Source organism: Prionailurus viverrinus, chromosome D3 (assembly GCF_022837055.1).
Source record: "Prionailurus viverrinus isolate Anna chromosome D3, UM_Priviv_1.0, whole genome shotgun sequence".
NCBI lineage: Eukaryota > Metazoa > Chordata > Mammalia > Carnivora > Felidae > Prionailurus > Prionailurus viverrinus.
The window spans coordinates 92,127,836-92,146,622 of NC_062572.1; the positions used below are offsets into that span (position 1 = coordinate 92,127,836).

At 52.8% G+C, this 18,787-nt stretch overlaps 1 protein-coding gene across 1 annotated transcript in view; it reads left to right on the forward strand.

The window, feature by feature from the left end:
* The window catches only part of TSHZ1 (teashirt zinc finger homeobox 1), a 74,820-nt gene extending 61,751 nt beyond the window's left edge, over positions 1–13,069 (forward strand). Inside the window, exon 2 of the mRNA XM_047827353.1 lies at positions 8,511–13,069. Within this exon, the coding sequence (XP_047683309.1) occupies positions 8,511–11,698 (3,188 nt within the window). The 3' untranslated portion in view covers positions 11,699–13,069. The remainder of the gene's footprint in view (positions 1–8,510) is intronic.
* The last annotated feature ends 5,718 nt before the right edge of the window (positions 13,070–18,787 follow it).

The window sequence follows — 18,787 nt, forward strand, 5'->3', positions numbered from 1 at the left end:
TTTTTATTTCCCAGCGTATTCTACCTTTCATCGAAACCACCTGCTCTGCTCGTAACAGAGGTGAAGTAACTTTACAAGTGATCAATTATAAATTTGGAAGAAAGTGTGTTTTGCAAGACCCCACGATGCATTGCAGCTGTACATTTATCACGTAGGTGTGTGTGAGACCCGTTTGTGAATTGGCCCCTTGGAGTAAATGTATTTTGATATAATGGCCATCTGCTCATGGATATCACATTTGCCGGTCTAAAACCTAGTTGGATGTAGATAGACGTGTAATTTGGTAGGATTGTATAGTTTCACCAGGTGGCAATACAATAGCAAAGTTTGGTATTTACTGGAAGCCCGTAACCAGGCAGGGATGAGACCTCTGTTTGATAGTTGTCACTTTTAAATATCCATTTTCCTCATTCACAGCCAACTCTCGATTATGCGCGCTAAGGAGGGAAAGACCTTGGATAAACAGCAAAGTCTCCCAGACCGATTCTTGTTTATTTGCTCCCCCCACCACCGCCGCCCCCCACATCCTGCACCGGCCTCGGGAAGGGCTGCTAATCAAGAGCCCCCTTCTGCTCCCTTCGAGCTCCCACCCCCCTTCCTTCCTCTGGAAGGCGTAGCTGTCAGGGAGACTGCTGAAGGGCAGACGGAGGGGCCTGGAAAACGCGGAAGTTAAAGACCGCACTTCCCGAATAATCCCCTGGTGTGAATTTGGAGTCTGATTGGTAAGTGCACCATCTACCCAACGATGAAGGCCAGTGATGGGTCAGCTCTCAGTGGGACAAACCCTTATTTTGTTCCGGTTGTTCAGAGGTTAGTGACAGCTTGAGAAGCAGGAGACTAAGCAGGGGTGCCTCTTAGGCCCAGCTAGGGGGGACGGTCCCTCCATGCACGTTTGCTAGTTTGCTTTGCATCCGCAGGACCTGAGGCGGAGGCGGCGGGACCCACAGGCACAGACTCGGGCGCGATGATCACGGCTGCCGTGTCCATGAGCGCTTCCTAGAACCCCTTCCCCCCCCCCAAAGACACCAGTAGTTGCCATGAATGCGGTTTGGGGAAACTGAGGCCCTGACAAGTGGGTGAGTGTGTGGGGGCCGCACTGTCCATAGGTGACTGGGCTGGGGCTCCTTCCGAGGTGCCTCATCGGTCTGTCCCTTCCCCACATCTGTCCTCCTGTCGCGGTAATGATGGAGGTCTGTCCACAATGGTGGCCTCATTGGCCTGGGCCCTGTAGAGACGAGCAGCTAGAATGTCACCCGTACCCACTTACCCCGGCCTCCAGGTTCAGGCTGCCTGGGGCACTCATCCTTCAGTCACCCCTGTCCACACCTAGGGTCGCTCCGTGCACCTGCCATGTGTCATAGATGTGGCTCAGGGAGCCTTGTCTTGAAAAGGAGTTTAGCCCATTCCTCCTGCTAGAGACGTGGCAAAACCAAAGGTCTCCTTCCCTGCCCAGTGCTGAAGCCCGATGTTCGGTTGGTCTTTTCAGGCCCCGTGGGGTAGGTGTGGTCTGAGAATTTCCGTCTTCAGGACAACCCTGTCCTGTAAGGTCCAGCCTTCTCGTCGTCCTCAGGTCCAAACTCTTACATGAAACTCAGTAGGTTTTAGAGCACTCTGACGGCTCTGACCCTGGGATGTGAGTGGCCTTGGCCTGAGCCCAGATTTGGAAGGCAGGAGCCGTTGGGGGGCCGCCTGGGGGGCTCGAGCATTGCTTTTAAAGGGCAGGTCTGTAGGCGAGGCGGGGAGGGTTGGAGCCCAGCCCTGACCCTGGGGGAGCCTCAGGCAGGCCCATTCATCAGCTGCCCAGCAGTTAGATGGAGAGGATTGGAAGATCAGGGGTCAAGTGCTGGTGGGTGCTGGCCGTTGGTGGGCATGCAGGGGGTGATGCCCTGGTAATTGTTACTGTGTCTATTGTTACCGTTAGTGCTGGGGCCTTGGAGCCCACTCAGCTCTTGGAATGGAGGGCAGAAGGGTAAAGGAGGCTGGCTGATGGCTCACAGAATCACTCTGGAACATTCCATGGGCTCCCTCACACCTTCGTCTTCGTGGCCATTGAATCCCTCGCCCCTGTTACGCTATGGCCATCCCGTCGTCTGTGTTCTCAGGTGACCATGAGCGCCCCTACCTGTGGTTTGACTGGAGGGCCACTAGAATGCAGATTACCTGCTCAAGGGGACGTGTTCTCTCCACAAGCTAATTTTACTGTCCTATCCTAGGGCGGAGCAGGAAAACACCTCTGGGGTCCGCAGGGTGTCACGATGCGGGCACAGGGCAGGCGGCCCCCAGCTGCCCCTCTGGGTCCACGCTTCCTCGGGCTCCACATACGTTAGCGTTGGAAAGTTAACCCCTTCAGGGAATAGGTCAACGGGCTAGAGCAACGGAAGAAGAGTGTGATAGCAGGGAATATCAACTTATCAGGACTGGGATGCTGGACGAGCCAGTGGTGGAGTGTCACCTTAACATTCTAGAACGGGACAGAGAGCATGCGGGCCGAAGGCTGAGGTCCTGCAGGGTGATTACCGCCGAGCTGGGGGGCTGAGGGCCGCTGGGGAGGCCCGCCGCCTAGGCCCCTCCTTGGGACCTGCAGCCCCCTCCAGGAGAAGGTGGGACAGGGAACATGTTGGGGGGGGGTGTGTGGAAGATGGTCCTGGCCACTGGCATCGATACCACCTGCACCCCTCACGTGCCTGCCCCCTGCTACTTGTTAAAAATTTTTGAAAAGTAACAATTAACAAAGGCCTTTGCACATTTCTGCCCCCAGGCTGGGCCCTGCCCTTCCTGGAACCCCTGGTCCCGGGGTCTGGCTCCCGGCTGCCAGGTGCTCACGGAAGGTTTGCTGCTGCTGTTTCATTCCAGGAACAGAGAGGGATGGCTAATCCTTGTTTGTTGAGGTGAAAACACAGAAGAAGGTTTTGAAGGTAGAGATATTTATCAAGAGCCACGTCACTCAACATAACCCATATATTCTTTATCTAGAAAAAAACCCACCATTAACATTCTTTGAAAAGCAGTTTTCCCTTGTACTGTGTATACAGTTTTGTCCTTTGCTGTTTGCACTTAATGACTCTCCATGTCATTAAAGACACTTAAAAAAATTTTTTTAAATGTTTATTTTTGAGAGAGAGAGAGAGAGACTGAGAGAGACAGAGTGTGAGCGGGGGAGGGGCAGAGAGAGAGGGAGACACAGAATCCGAAGCAGGCTCCGGGCTCTGAGCTGTCAGCAGGGAGCCTGATGCGGGGCTCGAACCCATGAACCACGAGATCATGACCTGAGCTGAAGTCGGATGCTTAACTGACCGAGCCACCTGGTGCCCCTTTATTTTTTTAAAAAATTTTTTAACATTTATTTATTTTTGAGAGATAGAGACAGAGCATGAGCAGGGGAGTGGCAGAGGGAGAGAGGGACACACAGAATCTGAAGCAGGCTCCAGGCTCTGAGCTGTCAGTACAGAGCCTGATGCAGGGATCGGACCCACGAACCATGAGCTCATGACCTGAGCTGAAGTCGGACGCTTAACCGACTGAGCCACCCAGGGGCCCCAAGACACTTTTTAATGTTTGACTAATTGTGCATCGTGGGGATCAACTACAAATCACTTAATTACCTTTTATTGTTGGAGATTCAGAGCGTGGCGGATTGTGTATGGAATAATATATAAAGGACATCTTTGTGCAGAAAGCCTTTTCTGTGTTTCGTATCGTGTTCGTGGCTCTCCGTCCCCAAGTACAATTACGCGGCCTAAGGGTGTCAGCATTTCAGACATCTGACTTCTTTGGCTGCGACTCTGTCGGTCACACCCCACGACGGGCACAGAAGAGGTGCTCTGATACTCCCTACGGAATACTTGGGGTCGGTCCCGCTCACAGCAGTTACTGGACGTGCTCGCTGGCACTGGGACGCTGACGAAGGAGAGCAGCTTCGTTCTGAGGTGGCCGGGTGTCAGGTGACCCAGATTTGAATGCCGCATTGTTTCTTCCCCGCGTGACCTTGCGGGAGTTGGTCAGCTTCTCAGAGACTCGGTTTCCCCATCTGCAAAGCAGGCATCTCAGTGATGCTGCCTTGAGGGCTCGTGGGGTGCGGCGAGGTGATAGTGTGGACACGCCCCTCCCGGCGGGGCCCGCGGGCTGAAAGTTGAGGTTTCACTAAGAGGACAGGCGAGTAAACATCTCTCAGTTCTTCGGGGAACAGTGGGTTCTGGCAGGGATTAAGAGGGGCGTCACGACGGAGGCGACATCTGAGCCTCCCCGTGAGGATAAGTGTTCACGAGGTCCGGGGAGGCACTGTCTGGGCCCGGTCCCACCCAGGGCTGGACGCGTGGCAGGAGGAGGGGCCCACGTGGGGATTTGTACCCACCCCGCCCCCGTGTAGGACATGACTTTAATGGAGGTTTTAACTCCGGGATGGCCAGGGCGGGGTCCCCGGGCTGCGGGACGAAGCGGGTGGCCTGGCTGGAAGGCTGCTGCAGCGGCAGGTGGTTGGCCTGGGGTCCGGATTGCTGAGCTCAGGGGGCAGCGCGGGATGCCGGGCTTGAGAACAGGGACAACGGCTGTGTCTCCGGAGTGGGTGACTTGTTTTGTTTGGGGTGGTTCAGTAACAGGTGATTTAGGGGGGTCCTAATTCGGGGGTGAGCGCGCTGTTACTTGGGGAGGGGGCAGGAGGAACGTTTTGTTTGCACATAATTGACTTGGGAGTGTCTGGAACACTCACACCGTGACAAATTCATGCGGCAGCAATTCGAGCTCCTTCTGTGTACCAGACACAGCTCACTCCGCAGACGTGCGAGCCCAGCCTTCACGTACCGTCCCTGTCAGGGCCTGTGGCCAGCGGGTCTGTCCGGGGGGCGGGGGGCATCGATTCGGTGGTCCTAGACATGTGCGCTGGGGGGACTCACGGAACAGGTGGGATCCCCTGAAAGAGACCGCCGTCCAGTTGGCAGGACCGACGGGAGGGGGCGGCTGGAGGCGGCCGGTGCCCTGGTCCGGGGACAGCAGGGTCAGCGTGTGCCGTCCCCAGGGCTGTGGCTGGGGCAGGAGGGACCTTGAAGCTGCCCCCCCACAGGGATGCTGGGAAGGTGGGCATGCTGAGCCCGGGGCAGGGAGAGCGGGTAGGATCCCGGGTTTCCCCTTAGTGCATGCTGGGGCTCCCTTCCCGTGAGCTCCAGGAGGGTGGGCACATTAGGGATCCCCCCTCCCCAACACCCGCTTCCTGGAGAACAGCGGACGTGGGTATCCCAGCCGAGGGAAGGGCTCATTCAGAAATGATACCTTGGGAGGGTTTCCTTGTGGAAGAGGCTGGCGTTTGTTCTGTGTGGTTCTACCTGACAATTGCTGCTTGGGGGCATGTGGAGTTGTCAGTGAAACTCATTTGAGCTCAACCCAGGAACTTCCCAGTGTAGGCTGGACTGCCCCAGGAGGAGGACGGCCTGGGATGGAGTGTGGACCCCGGATACTGCACGCCGTCGGGGGGTGGGGGTGCCCGGGGGAGGGGATGAAACCTGTGCCCGAGGGAGCAGGCAGGTGCCAGCCTCCTTGTGTCTATACCATTCCAGACCCAGAATGGGTCTGCTGTGGGGACCAGGGGTGCTGAATGAACCGTAGCGGTGTTATGGGGCATCTCCCATTTCTGGGTTTGCAGACCTGGGACGGAAGTCATTTATTTATTCAGGACATGCTGCTGGGTGCCAGCCCGGGGGTAGGCAGGGGGTGGCTTTGCTTCCGTCCAGGGATGGAGACAGACCAGCTGACCGGTGATCCAGGGAGCAGACCCACGGTGATGGGCCTCCCAGGCCGAGCCAAACTGGTTCAGATGAAACCTTTCCTTGCAATTAGTTTTATTTATTTATTTAAAAAATCTTTTTTACGTTTATTTTAGTTTTGAGAGACAGAGAGAGACAGGTCGTGAGTGGGGGAGGGACAGAGAGAGAGGGAGACACAGAATCCGAAGCAGCTCCAGGCTCTGAGCTGTCAGTCAGCACAGAGCCCGAGGCGGGGCTCGAACTCACGAACTGTGAGACCAGGACCCGAGCCGAGGTTGCACGCTCAACCGACTGAGCCACCCAGCCGCCCCGAAATTAGTTTTCATTAGTTGCTAGGGCGTGAATCCTAGCTTCCTCAAAGAGGACAGACCAGGTCCACGAGGCAGCTGCCTGCCACGGCCCCTGGTGCGTGCAGCCGCCTACGGGGGTGCCCCTGGGGCTGCTTCGGGACAGCTTAGAGTCAGGCCAGCACCTGCGGGACTTGGGCCCCGCATCTTCAAACGGACTCTGCCCCGCCCGGACTGCTTCGTGGTCTTAGACGTCCCCATCAGAACCCGCAGGGGTGGACCTTGGGGCCCAGGTGACGAGGCTTCATAAACTAGGACCCTTGGCCGGGGGTTGGAGCTTCAACCCTTCAGAGCCCTGGATGGTCCTCAACCCTTAATAATTATACAGCAAATGAAGGCGATGTCCAACTTGGAAATCTTGGGGGTTGGGGGAGGGGTTGTTGTTGTTTCAGTTTTATGAGGTTTATGTTTCACAGGAGGGCGGTGTAGGATTGTCTGGAGCGCCGTGCAGAGGCCCGTGCCTGTAATAAACCTCAGCCCCTGCCCTATTGCTCATTTTCCCTGCTGGCCGCACAGCATTAACGGAACCATAGCGCCCGGGTCCGTTAGCGGACCGCTCTTCGCATGAACTTCAGCTGTGAGACACGTGAACGCTTAGGCCCAGGTTGCTCGATGCCAGCCCCCCGGTGCGGGATGGCCCACGGTGTCTGGTGCGTGCAGGGATTCTGCAGGGTCCACGTGACCGATTCCGCCGTGTTCCCCGTGCCTGTGTGTGCACATGCCCAGAAGTGCGCGTGGCTGCCCCAACCCGAAGCCCTCTGTCTGCAGGTGCTGACACTGTCCTGTCACTTGCTGCCACCCCCCCGCCCCGCGTCCGCCCTTCGGGCAGCCGAGATGTTCTCGGTCTCTCCTATCAACCGTCCCTGCAAACGCGTGTGCTCAATGCCACGTTCCCTGAGGATCGGGCTCTGATAAGGTGATAAAGAGCGATCAGATTTAATGAGACACCCCTCTCGCATCATAGAGGCACATTTTACTAGGGGCCTCCTGGAAAATGTCTTAAGCCCAAATTTCCCAAGAGGTGGGCGGAGCACTCATTCAGCTAGTTGTTTCCTAAAAAAATAAAATAAAATAAAATAAAAATAATAATAAAAACGCAAATAAATGTATTTTGGCCAAATGAGAGGCGGTACATAGAGTTCGCTCCCCTTGAGAACTAACGAGATGGGTCACATGTTAAAGATCTAAAATGTCCCGCAGTAAAAAAAATCAGGTTTCATCTAATGATTTATGTGCCCTCCAACCTTCTCATTCACGTGACAGCTGTCCGCATCCCGTAGTTTCCTCTGGGAAATGACGTCATCAGCCCAAGGAGTCACTCTGTTGTAGCATTTCCACTGGCTTTGTTAACGTGTAAAGAAAATGTTTCTATTGTGGTAAAAGGTTCCTAGCGTAAAAGTGAACGTTTTAATCCATTTTTAAGTGGACGCTTCAGTGGCACTAAGTGCATTCACACTTGTCAGGCAACCACATCCCCACCATCCGTCTCCGGAACTTTCTGTCTTCCCAAAAGCCGAAACTCGGCTCCCCGCGAAACGCTAACTCCCCGGCCCCCCACCCCCCTTGTGCCCCTGGAAACCACCTTCTACCCTCTGTCTCTGTGAATTTGACTACTTGTTATAGGTGCTTCATATCAGTGGAATCAGACAGTACACGCCCTTTTGTGTCTGGCTGATCTCCCTTCACCATGACGTCCTCCAGGTTCGTCCGCGCGATGGCGGGTATCAGAATTTCCTTCCTCTTTAAGACCGCATAATATTCCAGTGTGGATATACACACACTGTGTTCCTCCATTCGTCTGTCACCAGATATGTGGGTCGTCTCCGCCTTAGACTCCTGTGGGCGATGCTGCTTGGCACACTCTCTGGGGTCCCCCTGCGGGTGACGCCGGCTTTGTCCAGGCAGGGGGCTGGTGGTGCGACGTGTGGTTCTTTGTAGTGAGGCCGAGAGTATTTTCATCGCTTGCCGCGGAGGAGGCTTTTTATTTATGGAAACCATATGATCCTGTCTGTGGAATATGTTGCCCTCAAAGCCGACAGCCGGGTCCCACCCGGTGGGAAGGCGTAACAGACCCGCACATCACTTAGGAAAGCAAGAGCCTCTGGGAGGAGGGGGCCAGGCTCCCCTTGTGGCCCCCGCTGTGACGGCCAAACTGACGTCACGAAGAAGGGGGCGGCTGCTGGCCCTTTAGTAGAGGCCCCTTCGGCGCAGATGTATTCACTCGGGAGGGGGGACGTCGTCCTGGGTGAAACCCGGGTTCCGCCGCGGAGCCGTAGGCGGCTGCTTCCGTAAAGCGTGGCCTGGGAGCTTGGCTGAGAAACTTCTCTTTAAAGACCATCTAACTGCTGGGGAGGCCGCGTCCTTGAAGATGATTGATTTCCCCTCACCGTGTTTCATTTTTCTCTCCTAGCTTATGTTCCCGAGGAAGAACTAAAGGCAGCAGAGATAGATGAAGAAGCCGTGGAGGAGGATGGGCTGTCCCTGGACGTCCAGGACGGCGAGTACGTGTGCAACGAGGAAGCGGAGATCAAAGAAGCCCAGAGCTACCAGAACTCCCCGGTCAGCACCGCGACGAATCAGGACGCGGGCTACGGGTCCCCTTTCAGTGAGAACAGCGACCAGCTGGTCCATTTCAAGAGCTCTTCCTCCAGAGAGGGCAAAGAGGATCCGCAGGGCCCGGACGGCGTCTCCTACCCCCAGGACAGCTTGGCACAGATCAAGGCTGTGTATGCCAACCTGTTCTCCGAGTCCTGCTGGTCCAGCCTCGCCTTGGACTTGAAGAAGTCCGGTTCGACCACCAGCAGCAACGATGTGGGCCCGAAGGAGAGCTCCACGCCCGCGCCCACGCCCCCCACCAGCACGGCGGGGCCCACGGGCACCACCGCGAGCACCCCCAGCTCGGGCTCGGGCTCGGGCTCGGGCTCGGGCACCGGAGGCAGCGGCGGCTCGGGCTACGACTGGCACCAGGCCGCGCTGGCCAAGACGCTGCAGCAGACGTCCTCCTACGGGCTGCTCCCCGAGCCCAGCCTCTTCAGCACCGTGCAGCTCTACAGGCAGAACAACAAGCTCTACGGGTCCGTGTTCACGGGCGCCAGCAAGTTCCGCTGCCGGGACTGCAGCGCCGCCTACGACACGCTGGTGGAGCTGACGGTGCACATGAACGAGACAGGGCACTACCGCGACGACAACCGGGACAAGGACTCCGAGAAGACCAAGCGGTGGTCCAAGCCCAGGAAGCGCTCGCTGATGGAGATGGAAGGCAAGGAGGACGCGCAGAAGGTGCTCAAGTGCATGTACTGCGGCCACTCCTTCGAGTCGCTGCAGGACCTGAGCGTCCACATGATCAAGACCAAGCATTACCAGAAAGTGCCTCTGAAGGAGCCAGTACCAGCCATCGCCAAACTGGTCCCTTCCACCAAGAAGCGCGCTCTGCAGGACCTGGCGTCGCCGTGCTCTCCCGAGCCGGCGGGGCTGGCCGCCGACGCGGCGCTGGGCGAGTCGGCCAAGGACCAGAAGGCCGCCAACCCCTACGTGACGCCCAACAACCGCTACGGCTACCAGAACGGCGCCAGCTACACCTGGCAGTTCGAGGCCCGCAAGGCGCAGATCCTCAAGTGCATGGAGTGCGGCAGCTCCCACGACACCCTGCAGCAGCTCACTGCCCACATGATGGTCACCGGCCACTTCCTCAAGGTGACCACCTCGGCCTCCAAGAAGGGGAAGCAGCTGGCGCTGGACCCCGTGGTGGAAGAGAAGATCCAGTCCATCCCTTTGCCGCCCACCACGCACACCCGGCTGCCCGCCTCCCACGTCAAGAAGCAGCCCGACTCTCCCGCGGCGTCCTCGCCCGCCGAGGAGAAGAAGGAGCCCGAGCGGGAGAAGGCGCCGGCGGCCGGCGAGGCGGAGAAGAAGGTCAAGGAGGAGAGCCAGGACGCGGCCGAGAAGTTCGAGCCCACCGCCCTGTATCGGTACCTGCGCGAGGAGGACCTGGACGACAGCCCCAAGGGCGGGGTGGACATCCTCAAGTCCCTGGAGAACACGGTGTCCACGGCCATCAGCAAAGCCCAGAACGGTGCACCCTCGTGGGGCGGCTACCCCAGCATCCACGCGGCCTACCAGCTGCCCGGCACCGTGAAGCCGCTGCCGGCCGTGCAGAGCGTGCAGATGCAGCCGTCCTACGCGGGGGGCGTGAAGTCGCTGTCGTCGGAGCACAGCGCGCTCCTGCACTCCCCGGGGAGCCTCACGCCCCCGCCGCACAAGAGCAACGTGTCGGCCATGGAGGAGCTGGTGGAGAAGGTCACCGGCAAGGTCAGCGTGAAGAAGGAGGAGAGGCCCGCCGACCGGGAGAAGGGCTCCCCGGCCAAGGCCGTGTCCCCCGTGGCCAAAGAGAACAAGGACTTCCCTCGAGCGGAGGAGAGCGGCGGCAAAGTCCAGCAGAAGAAGGGCCCCGAGGCGGAGGCGGGGAAGGCCAAAAAGGAGGGCGTGCTGGACGCGCACACCCCAAACGGCACCGAGCCGCTCAGGGCCAAAGTCACCAACGGCTGTAATAACCTGGGGATCATCACGGACCACTCGCCCGAGCCTTCCTTCATCAACCCGCTGAGCGCGCTGCAGTCCATCATGAACACGCACCTGGGCAAGGTGTCCAAGCCCGCGAGCCCCTCGCTGGACCCGCTGGCCATGCTGTACAAGATCAGCAACAGCATGCTGGACAAGCCGGTCTACCCCGCCACCCCCGCCAAGCAGGCCGACGCCATCGACCGCTACTACTACGAGAACAGCGACCAGCCCATCGACCTGACCAAGTCCAAGAGCAAGCCCCTGGTCTCCGGCGCGGCCGACTCCGTGGCGTCGCCTCTCCGGGAGAGCGCCCTCATGGACATCTCGGACATGGTGAAAAACCTCACGGGCCGGCTCACCCCCAAGTCCTCCACCCCCTCCACCGTGTCGGAGAAGTCGGACGCCGACGGCAGCAGCTTCGAGGAAGCACTGGACGAGCTGTCGCCCGTGCACAAGAGGAAGGGGCGGCAGTCCAACTGGAACCCCCAGCACCTGCTCATCCTACAGGCTCAGTTTGCCTCGAGCCTGCGGGAGACGCCGGAAGGGAAGTACATCATGGCGGACCTGGGCCCCCAGGAGCGGGTGCACATCTCCAAGTTCACCGGGCTGTCCATGACCACCATCAGCCACTGGCTGGCCAACGTGAAGTACCAGCTGAGGAGGACAGGGGGTACGAAGTTCCTGAAGAACCTGGACACAGGACATCCTGTTTTCTTTTGCAACGATTGTGCCTCTCAGTTCAGAACTGCTTCTACGTACATAAATCACCTAGAAACACACTTAGGCTTCAGCTTGAAGGATCTCTCCAAGCTGCCACTAAATCAGATTCAAGAACAGCAGAACGTTTCAAAAGTCCTGGCCAACAAGGCTTTGGGCCCGGTAGGAGCCGCCGAGGACGATCTGGGCTCCACATTCCAATGCAAGCTTTGCAACCGGACTTTTGCGAGCAAGCACGCAGTCAAACTGCACCTTAGTAAGACCCACGGCAAGTCCCCGGAGGACCACCTGATCTATGTGACAGAGTTGGAAAAACAGTAGCGTCCAGGTATGCAAGGGACGGAGGCACATTGCACTAAATGTCGTCTTTGTACTGCACTAGGCCCGGCTGAGCCTCCGAAATCAGCCTTCCCTTTGTTGCCGAGCCGGCTGTCTGGACCTTGGTTTTTCTTACACATATTTTGTAGTTATATTTATATGCTCTTTGTCCGATTGTGCATGTTATTTTTCTTTTTCCGTGAGTCAAAGTCTGACCTTTATTTTCAACATCTGTTCTTGATGTTAAGCTATCTTTTGTAGGAAATAGTGGGGCACACTACTCAGAGACATTTATTTAGCAGGCAAGAAAGACACAAATAACAATGACAAAAAGACATCCTAAAATTACGAAGTTGCCATGACAATAAAGGTCATAGAACCTAGTAGTGTCAAGTTTAACCCTTTGAGGACTGCAATTGCATTTCTGTGCCTTTCACTCAAAAAAAGAAAAAAAAAAAAAGAAAAGAAAGAAAAAAAAAGGAAAGAAAAAAAAGGCTTCAAGGCATTTCATTCAGATCAAAAGCTGTGTCAGACACAAAACTTATTTAATAATTAAAAAATGAGCTTTTATATGCAGAACTGGTTTGTGAAGGAAACATGCATGCAGCTGTTGGAAGATAGAAAGGTGTCTAGGACTCATGGGGTTAGGAAGCCACAGCTTTACACATTTAGAACAAAACAAACCAAACCACACACAAAAAACCCACCGCCACCACCACCCCAAACATCCCGAGTTGCCACTCTGTCCAAACCCTCTGGATGCGGAAAAAAAAAAAAATGCCACTTTTGGCAAAAAAGTATGCAAGCTATTATTTAAAAAATGTGTAAAAATGCTATTTCTTTTTTCCTGTAAAATACTGCGGTTTATAGTTATTTACAAATGTAAGCTTTGGTATAAGCTGACCTTTCTATAGCGTGCTGCATTGGTAAATGAAAAAAAAAACATGGGGCAAACGGAGTCCTTTCCTTGTAAATTGCCAGCATCCGCTTAAAAACCCCTGTATGTTACATTATCGTACCATTTTAATCTATTCCACTTTCTTTGTACCTTCTGGCTGTATGCTTTCTCTTTTAACTTTTTATATTGTCATTTTATATTAAATTTCTGTGTATATAATGTAAAACCACGATTTTTGAATAAAATTTAGTTCCTGCAGCTTGATTTAAATAGAGCAATTTTACCGGCACCTGCATCTTTCCAGATGCATGTATATCAGACAAAAAATAAATAAATGAAAACAAAGCAACCAGTGCACTATTAATTATACATTTTGATGTTCTATCATTAATATTGTACAGTCCATTTTGGTTCACACAATTAAATCCACTGTTTTCTCAAATGTAAAATAAAACCCACATGCAGTTCTTGATTTACATAGATTGTCATGTCGTCATTATATTGCCTTTGAGATGTTATTTTAGCAACAAGAGGTATATAGCTTCTGCAGTCAACCAACAAAAATTCTATTCAGAGTCATCACTTCGTGATTTGTGTGGTGACACGCTTCATGCGGATGATAAGTGTTGCGGTGTTGTTTTTTTTTTTTTTAAATGATAATTAAAATTTTTAACGCTACCGGGTGCCACGGGTTGCTGAGTTCAGCCACTGAGTGGTGACTGTTTTGTACATACGTGGACTGAGCTGCTTCATGCAGAGGATCCTCACGGACTATTGAAAAATGTTTACGGTTATCCTTAGTGTGAGTCCAGGGACTTGGGGCCCGGGGGTGGGGGGTGGAAGGGCCGGTCTTGCTGTAGCAGCAACGACCCTGGGGGGCCTCGGAACTAGTTTCGTGTTGCTCCAAAGAGGAAAGCCTGGTTTCTGCACTTTTGGAAATGCAGTTTTTATTTATTTATTTTTTATTTTATTTTATTTTTTTTAATTTTTTATTTTTTTAATTTTTTTTTTTCAACGTTTATTTATTTTTGGGACAGAGAGAGACAGAGCATGAACGGGGGAGGGGCAGAGAGAGGGGGAGACACAGAATCGGAAACAGGCTCCAGGCTCTGAGCCATCAGCCCAGAGCCTGACGCGGGGCTTGAACCCACGGACCGCGAGATCGTGACCTGGCTGAAGTCGGACGCTTAACCGACTGCGCCACCCAGGCGCCCCTGAAATGCAGTTTTTAGAAGCTGAGCTGCTCGGGGCTCCAGCGTTTGGGGCCCGTGTTGTTCTGCAGGTTCCCCCGGAGCACCGAGGGGCTCCACCGGGGAGACCGCCAGGCCCACCCCCCAGCCGTCTCTCTGGGGCTCACTGCTTCCGCCTGCAGTGGGACGTCACGGGTCCAGGCCCCCAGCCTCTCTTCTCGCCGGAAGTACTCACGGAGGTGAGCAGGGAGACGGCTTCTACTACCTTTTGCTTAACTTTTCATGAAAATTACGTCCCGAGAAAGGGTAGGAGGCCGGGCTCTGTTCAGAGGCAGCCGGAGGGGAGGCCGGGGTTTCCGCTGAGAGGAGGCGGGGGCCGGTCAGGGCGCCATGTTTGCGTGGTCTCGGTGCCAAGGCCCAGAGCACCAGGGAGGCTTGCTACATTTTTTTCTGCCTGTTTTCATTGGTGAATAGCTCTGTCCTTTAGGAGCTGCAACCATTTAGACATTTCAGTTCACTTACTGGGTGATTATGTACTTTGGGCTCAAGGGGTGACCGAGAAGAATAACAGTGAGGCCTATGGCAGGAGGTGGCGTCTTTGCATAAAAATCCTTTGAAGGTCCTATGTGTTTGACCACAGGCCCACAAATTCGTGATTCTGCGAATTCACCCTGTAGTGGAAGTCTGAGCAGGTGCAGGGGTGTGAAGGGCGGGGGTCAGAGGCCCAGGTGGGGTCTGCTGGGTTTGGTCCCTGCTGGCAGCCGCTAAGACATTTGGAGGCTATTTGCACTTGAATCCTGACCACTGGGGCTTGGGCACAGAACTCGGGCTTTCCTTTCTTCATGTTTTCCTTTTTCTAATTCGTGGTCATGTCGCTATCTTGTCGTCCACCCTGGTTGTCACAGACCAGTGGATGGAATGCTAGGTTCTCTTGTCACCACTGCTAGTGATGAAGAAGGCCATCCTGGTTCCATTTAGGGAGCACTTCCTGGTGCCAGGGGCCATTGTGAGTGCTTCGCACGAGTTACCTCATTCACGCCTCACACCTGTACCTGGGGTCCCGTACCTTCCACCCTCGCTGGCAAAGGAAGAGCTCAGCTCGGCACTGAGACTTGCCCAAGGCCACCTGGCTTGCGATCCACAGAACTTGGGCTCGTAACCGGAGAGGCTTTGCCTGGGGCTCAGCTCTCCAGCACCCCCTTTGATCTGCCCCCGGTGTGATCGCCCCAGGTCCCCAGGTGGGGGTGTGGCAGAGAAGGGCTGGGCATCTCCTCTGGGATGGGGACTAGAGTAGGGCTGAGTGATGGGGTAGCCCTGATGGACAGGGACGGGCGTAGCCACCCTGAGCAAACGGGCATTCTTCAGGTCCCCTCCAGCCACAGCCCACCTCAGATCACTTGGATCTGGGAAGTAAGTTGAAAGAATGTCTGTTACGAGTTTGTAGCAACTTCAGTTGAAGACAGGTCTCCATAGTAACACAGAAACTCGATTTCTATCAATACCGATAGATTGAATGATCCCGGGAAGAAATTGGCTACCTCTGATTTGAGGGTTTTCTCAAATTTCCGCTTCCTTCATCTGTATTTGAATACACATGCCCACCTCTGCTCCATCACCCGTGTCCCCGGGACAGATCCCACGCGTGGCATTGAGTGCTCTCTGCTTCCCTGTGGTCCTCTCGCAGCCCAGGGACTAGGCCTGCATCTTCTGTAGTAGGAGGCAAGTGGGCCTGAGTGACCCGAGAGAGCTGGCCACCCGCCCGGCCCCCTGGCCCAAGGCCGTGGGAGGCTGGGGAGAAGGCGAGTGGCCCGGCCGTCCTGCGTTTCCGTCCGTTCAGGCTAATGTCGTCTACATGCAAACGTAGTCCTACTTTGCATTCCTATTCGCAGCTTGAGCCTTGGGTTGAAGAACTCATCAGATATTTGTTCCTGTAAGTGTGGGACTGTTAAAAGTTGGAGATACTCCTCAGAATGTGGTTTGGGTGAGGCTGTTCCTTGATCTTTCACTAATACTTAAAGAGATATAAAACCTGTAAAATAATCGTCGACACTCGTTTGTGTAGGAGAAACAAACCCTTAGGCGTCGTAGGCAAAAAAAGAAGCGATTAAAAACTTTAAGATTTCTGCCCCCGCACTCCTGTGTTTGGTGATCTTTGAAAAGCTGTTAATGGTCTACAGCATGCCTAAACTACTTGTGAATTTTCAGAAACCTGTGTGTACAAATAGGTTTCTGCTTCTTTCCAAGGCAAAGTTCTTTGTTATGCACTTTATTATTATTTCTCTGAAGGTGAACGGACCATTGAAAGCCAACTATTGATTTGTAAACTTAAAAGGCGACAAAGGGTAAAATTTGGAGAGCATTTGTACTTTTTATGTAACTATATTCTTATAATAAAAAGTAATATATAATCATTGCAGAAAACTTGGAACACAAAAAAATAAATAAAAATTTACTATCATTTTCATCTAAAGAGGAATCACTGTTGGTATTTTAGAGCTCAATCTTTTTTCTGCGCTTCTAGAATGTAGAGATTACGCTCAACATAGTCCTGTACTTTGGTGTCTTTACCTGACACGAGATTACGCGTATTTTCCCATTTGATGAAATACCAAAACTTTCTCATCTTCCTGAGATGGACTATATTTAATCAGGTCTCCATCAGTTAGAATTTTAGAAAGGAACATTAGATTCCTTTCAAGTTTTCACTATTAGAATGAGCACAAAGAACATTCCACTCCATATTTCTGATTACCCCTTTAGAACCAGTACCTAGAACTGAGATTTCTGCACCACGGTATGGCTTGGTACATATGCTCAAATTGTCCACCAGAAGAAACTTTATACCAGCTTACACTCCCATTGCCATGACAATGACCATTTTTCCACGTGGACATTTTCTTTGTGAACACAAGGATTTTTAAAAAAAATTTTTTTGGCTATTTGCTCTAATTGGCCAATGGAATCTTGATGTTTTCATTTATAATGCTTTTTTGAAAAATTTATTTAGATTTTAGAGAGAGAGAGAGAGAGAGAGAGAGAGGGAGAGACAGGCAGAGGTGGGGGGAGAGAGAGAATCCCAAGCAGGCTCTGTGATGAAGCATGAAGCCCAACGTGGAGCCTGATACAGGGCTCAATCCCATGAACTGGGAGATCATGACCTGAGCCAAAGTCAAGAGTTGGTCACTTAACTGACTAAGCCACCCAGACGCTCCTCACATGAATTACGATTTCATTTAACTGAGTGGCCAGTACCCATATTTTACAGATGACACATCATAGAGGAGAGAAAGGGGTTAGCTCAGGACTGCAGCTCTCCTCGGCTCAGCTAGAGCACCGTGGCTGTCTTCGGGGCCCGATCTCTGTTCAGGCCGTTATACTGTGGCCCCTCAAAGCACGCCCAGATCTCATTTACAGCCAGTAAATGATATAGGTAAACTATCTTTAAATCACTCGACTTGTAAGTGGAAGAAAAGTCCCAAATTTGTGGTTGCTGTTGCTAATTTATAATTAGTATCATTGGGAAAACAAATGTCATCTTAAAATAAACAAGATCACCCCAGGAAGATGAGATTTGGTCACCTGGGGTGACTGCACACGGTGAAACACTCCATTGGGAGTTAGAAGGTTGGGGAGGAGAACCCCTTCAAGAGCCTGCATCAGCGATCTGTCCCTCAGGTGAGTTTACTCCAGAGCTGAGAACCTAAGGCTTGACCCAGGGTTCAGATAAGAATGTGCAGAGGTCTAGAACAAGGCTGCGTGGACTACACAGAAGGCACATCGCCTTGACACGGATTAAGCTCAGAAGGTTCTTCAGAGTCCATAGAACAATATGTGTTTTCACCAACAGCTCTTTAGAAGCTGACCCATAACCGGTCATTATTTTTCTTAAATCATATGAAAATCGAGTTTTATCTGACCTGTGTAAAGACGGTCTGACGATGTGTTGCAGGGTAGTTGGCTTCCACCAGTTGAACGGATAGAAGCAGTGGGCTCACACATGCCATCACGTTTTGTTAAAACATCTGTGGGAGGGGGCCCATTTTCTTCTACTGAGAGATACCTGACAAACAGCACTGTATCCGTTGCAGGTGCATACATAACGATTCAGTATATGTCTATACCGCTGACTGATCACCACAGTCAAGTGTTGTCCACCTCCATCACCGTAGATTCTTCTTTCTCGCGACGAAAACTTCTAAGGTTTATTCTCTTACGCAACTCTCGTCTATGCGACGCAGTGGTATCACCTACAGTCACCATGCTGTACGTTACGGCCCCGGGACTTAGTTATGTTATAACTGCAAACTTCTACCTTTTGAGCCCGTCACCCATTTTTCCCCCCACCCCCACCCCCGTCTCTGGCAGCCGCCTCTCTGTTCTGAGTTTCAGTTGGTTCGTTGGCCGGGTTTTCAGACTCCACACGGAAGTGAGATCATATGGTGTTTTTCTTTCTCTGTGTGTCTTACTTCACTTGATCATATTTAAACATAAATGGAAGAAGGAGTTTTGGGGTTGGAGAGAATGCATGGCTTAAAAATGCATTTAAAAAGGTGGTCTTCAAGACGTTGAGCTTTCTACACAAACCTGAAACTGTAGGGAAGTTTTTCTCTGAAAGCTTGTTTGACCAAGAAGAACACCAGGGAAAAGGATTGAGGACAGTTACGTTGGAATCAGCAGTTTCTAAAATATGTAAATAATAAGAAAAATCCCATTCTGCATAACTGGATCCGTTAACCAAATTCTTCCAGTCAACCGGTATTCAACTGGATTTGCTGGGAGCTGCTACAAAGCACTCAATCAGTCCCAAGATTAAAACATTTTCCTCCTTGCAGTAAATTTTTATGCATTTATGCATGTTTTCAGAGTATTTTTTGCTCTTTTATCCAACTGACTAAGAATTTCCTTTTCTCTTTGCCGAATAACAAAATATGTGGGTGTATAAGTGCTATGTAATAATAAAACTTAGGGTGGAATTTTTGAATTCTTTATGACTTGTGTACTTTA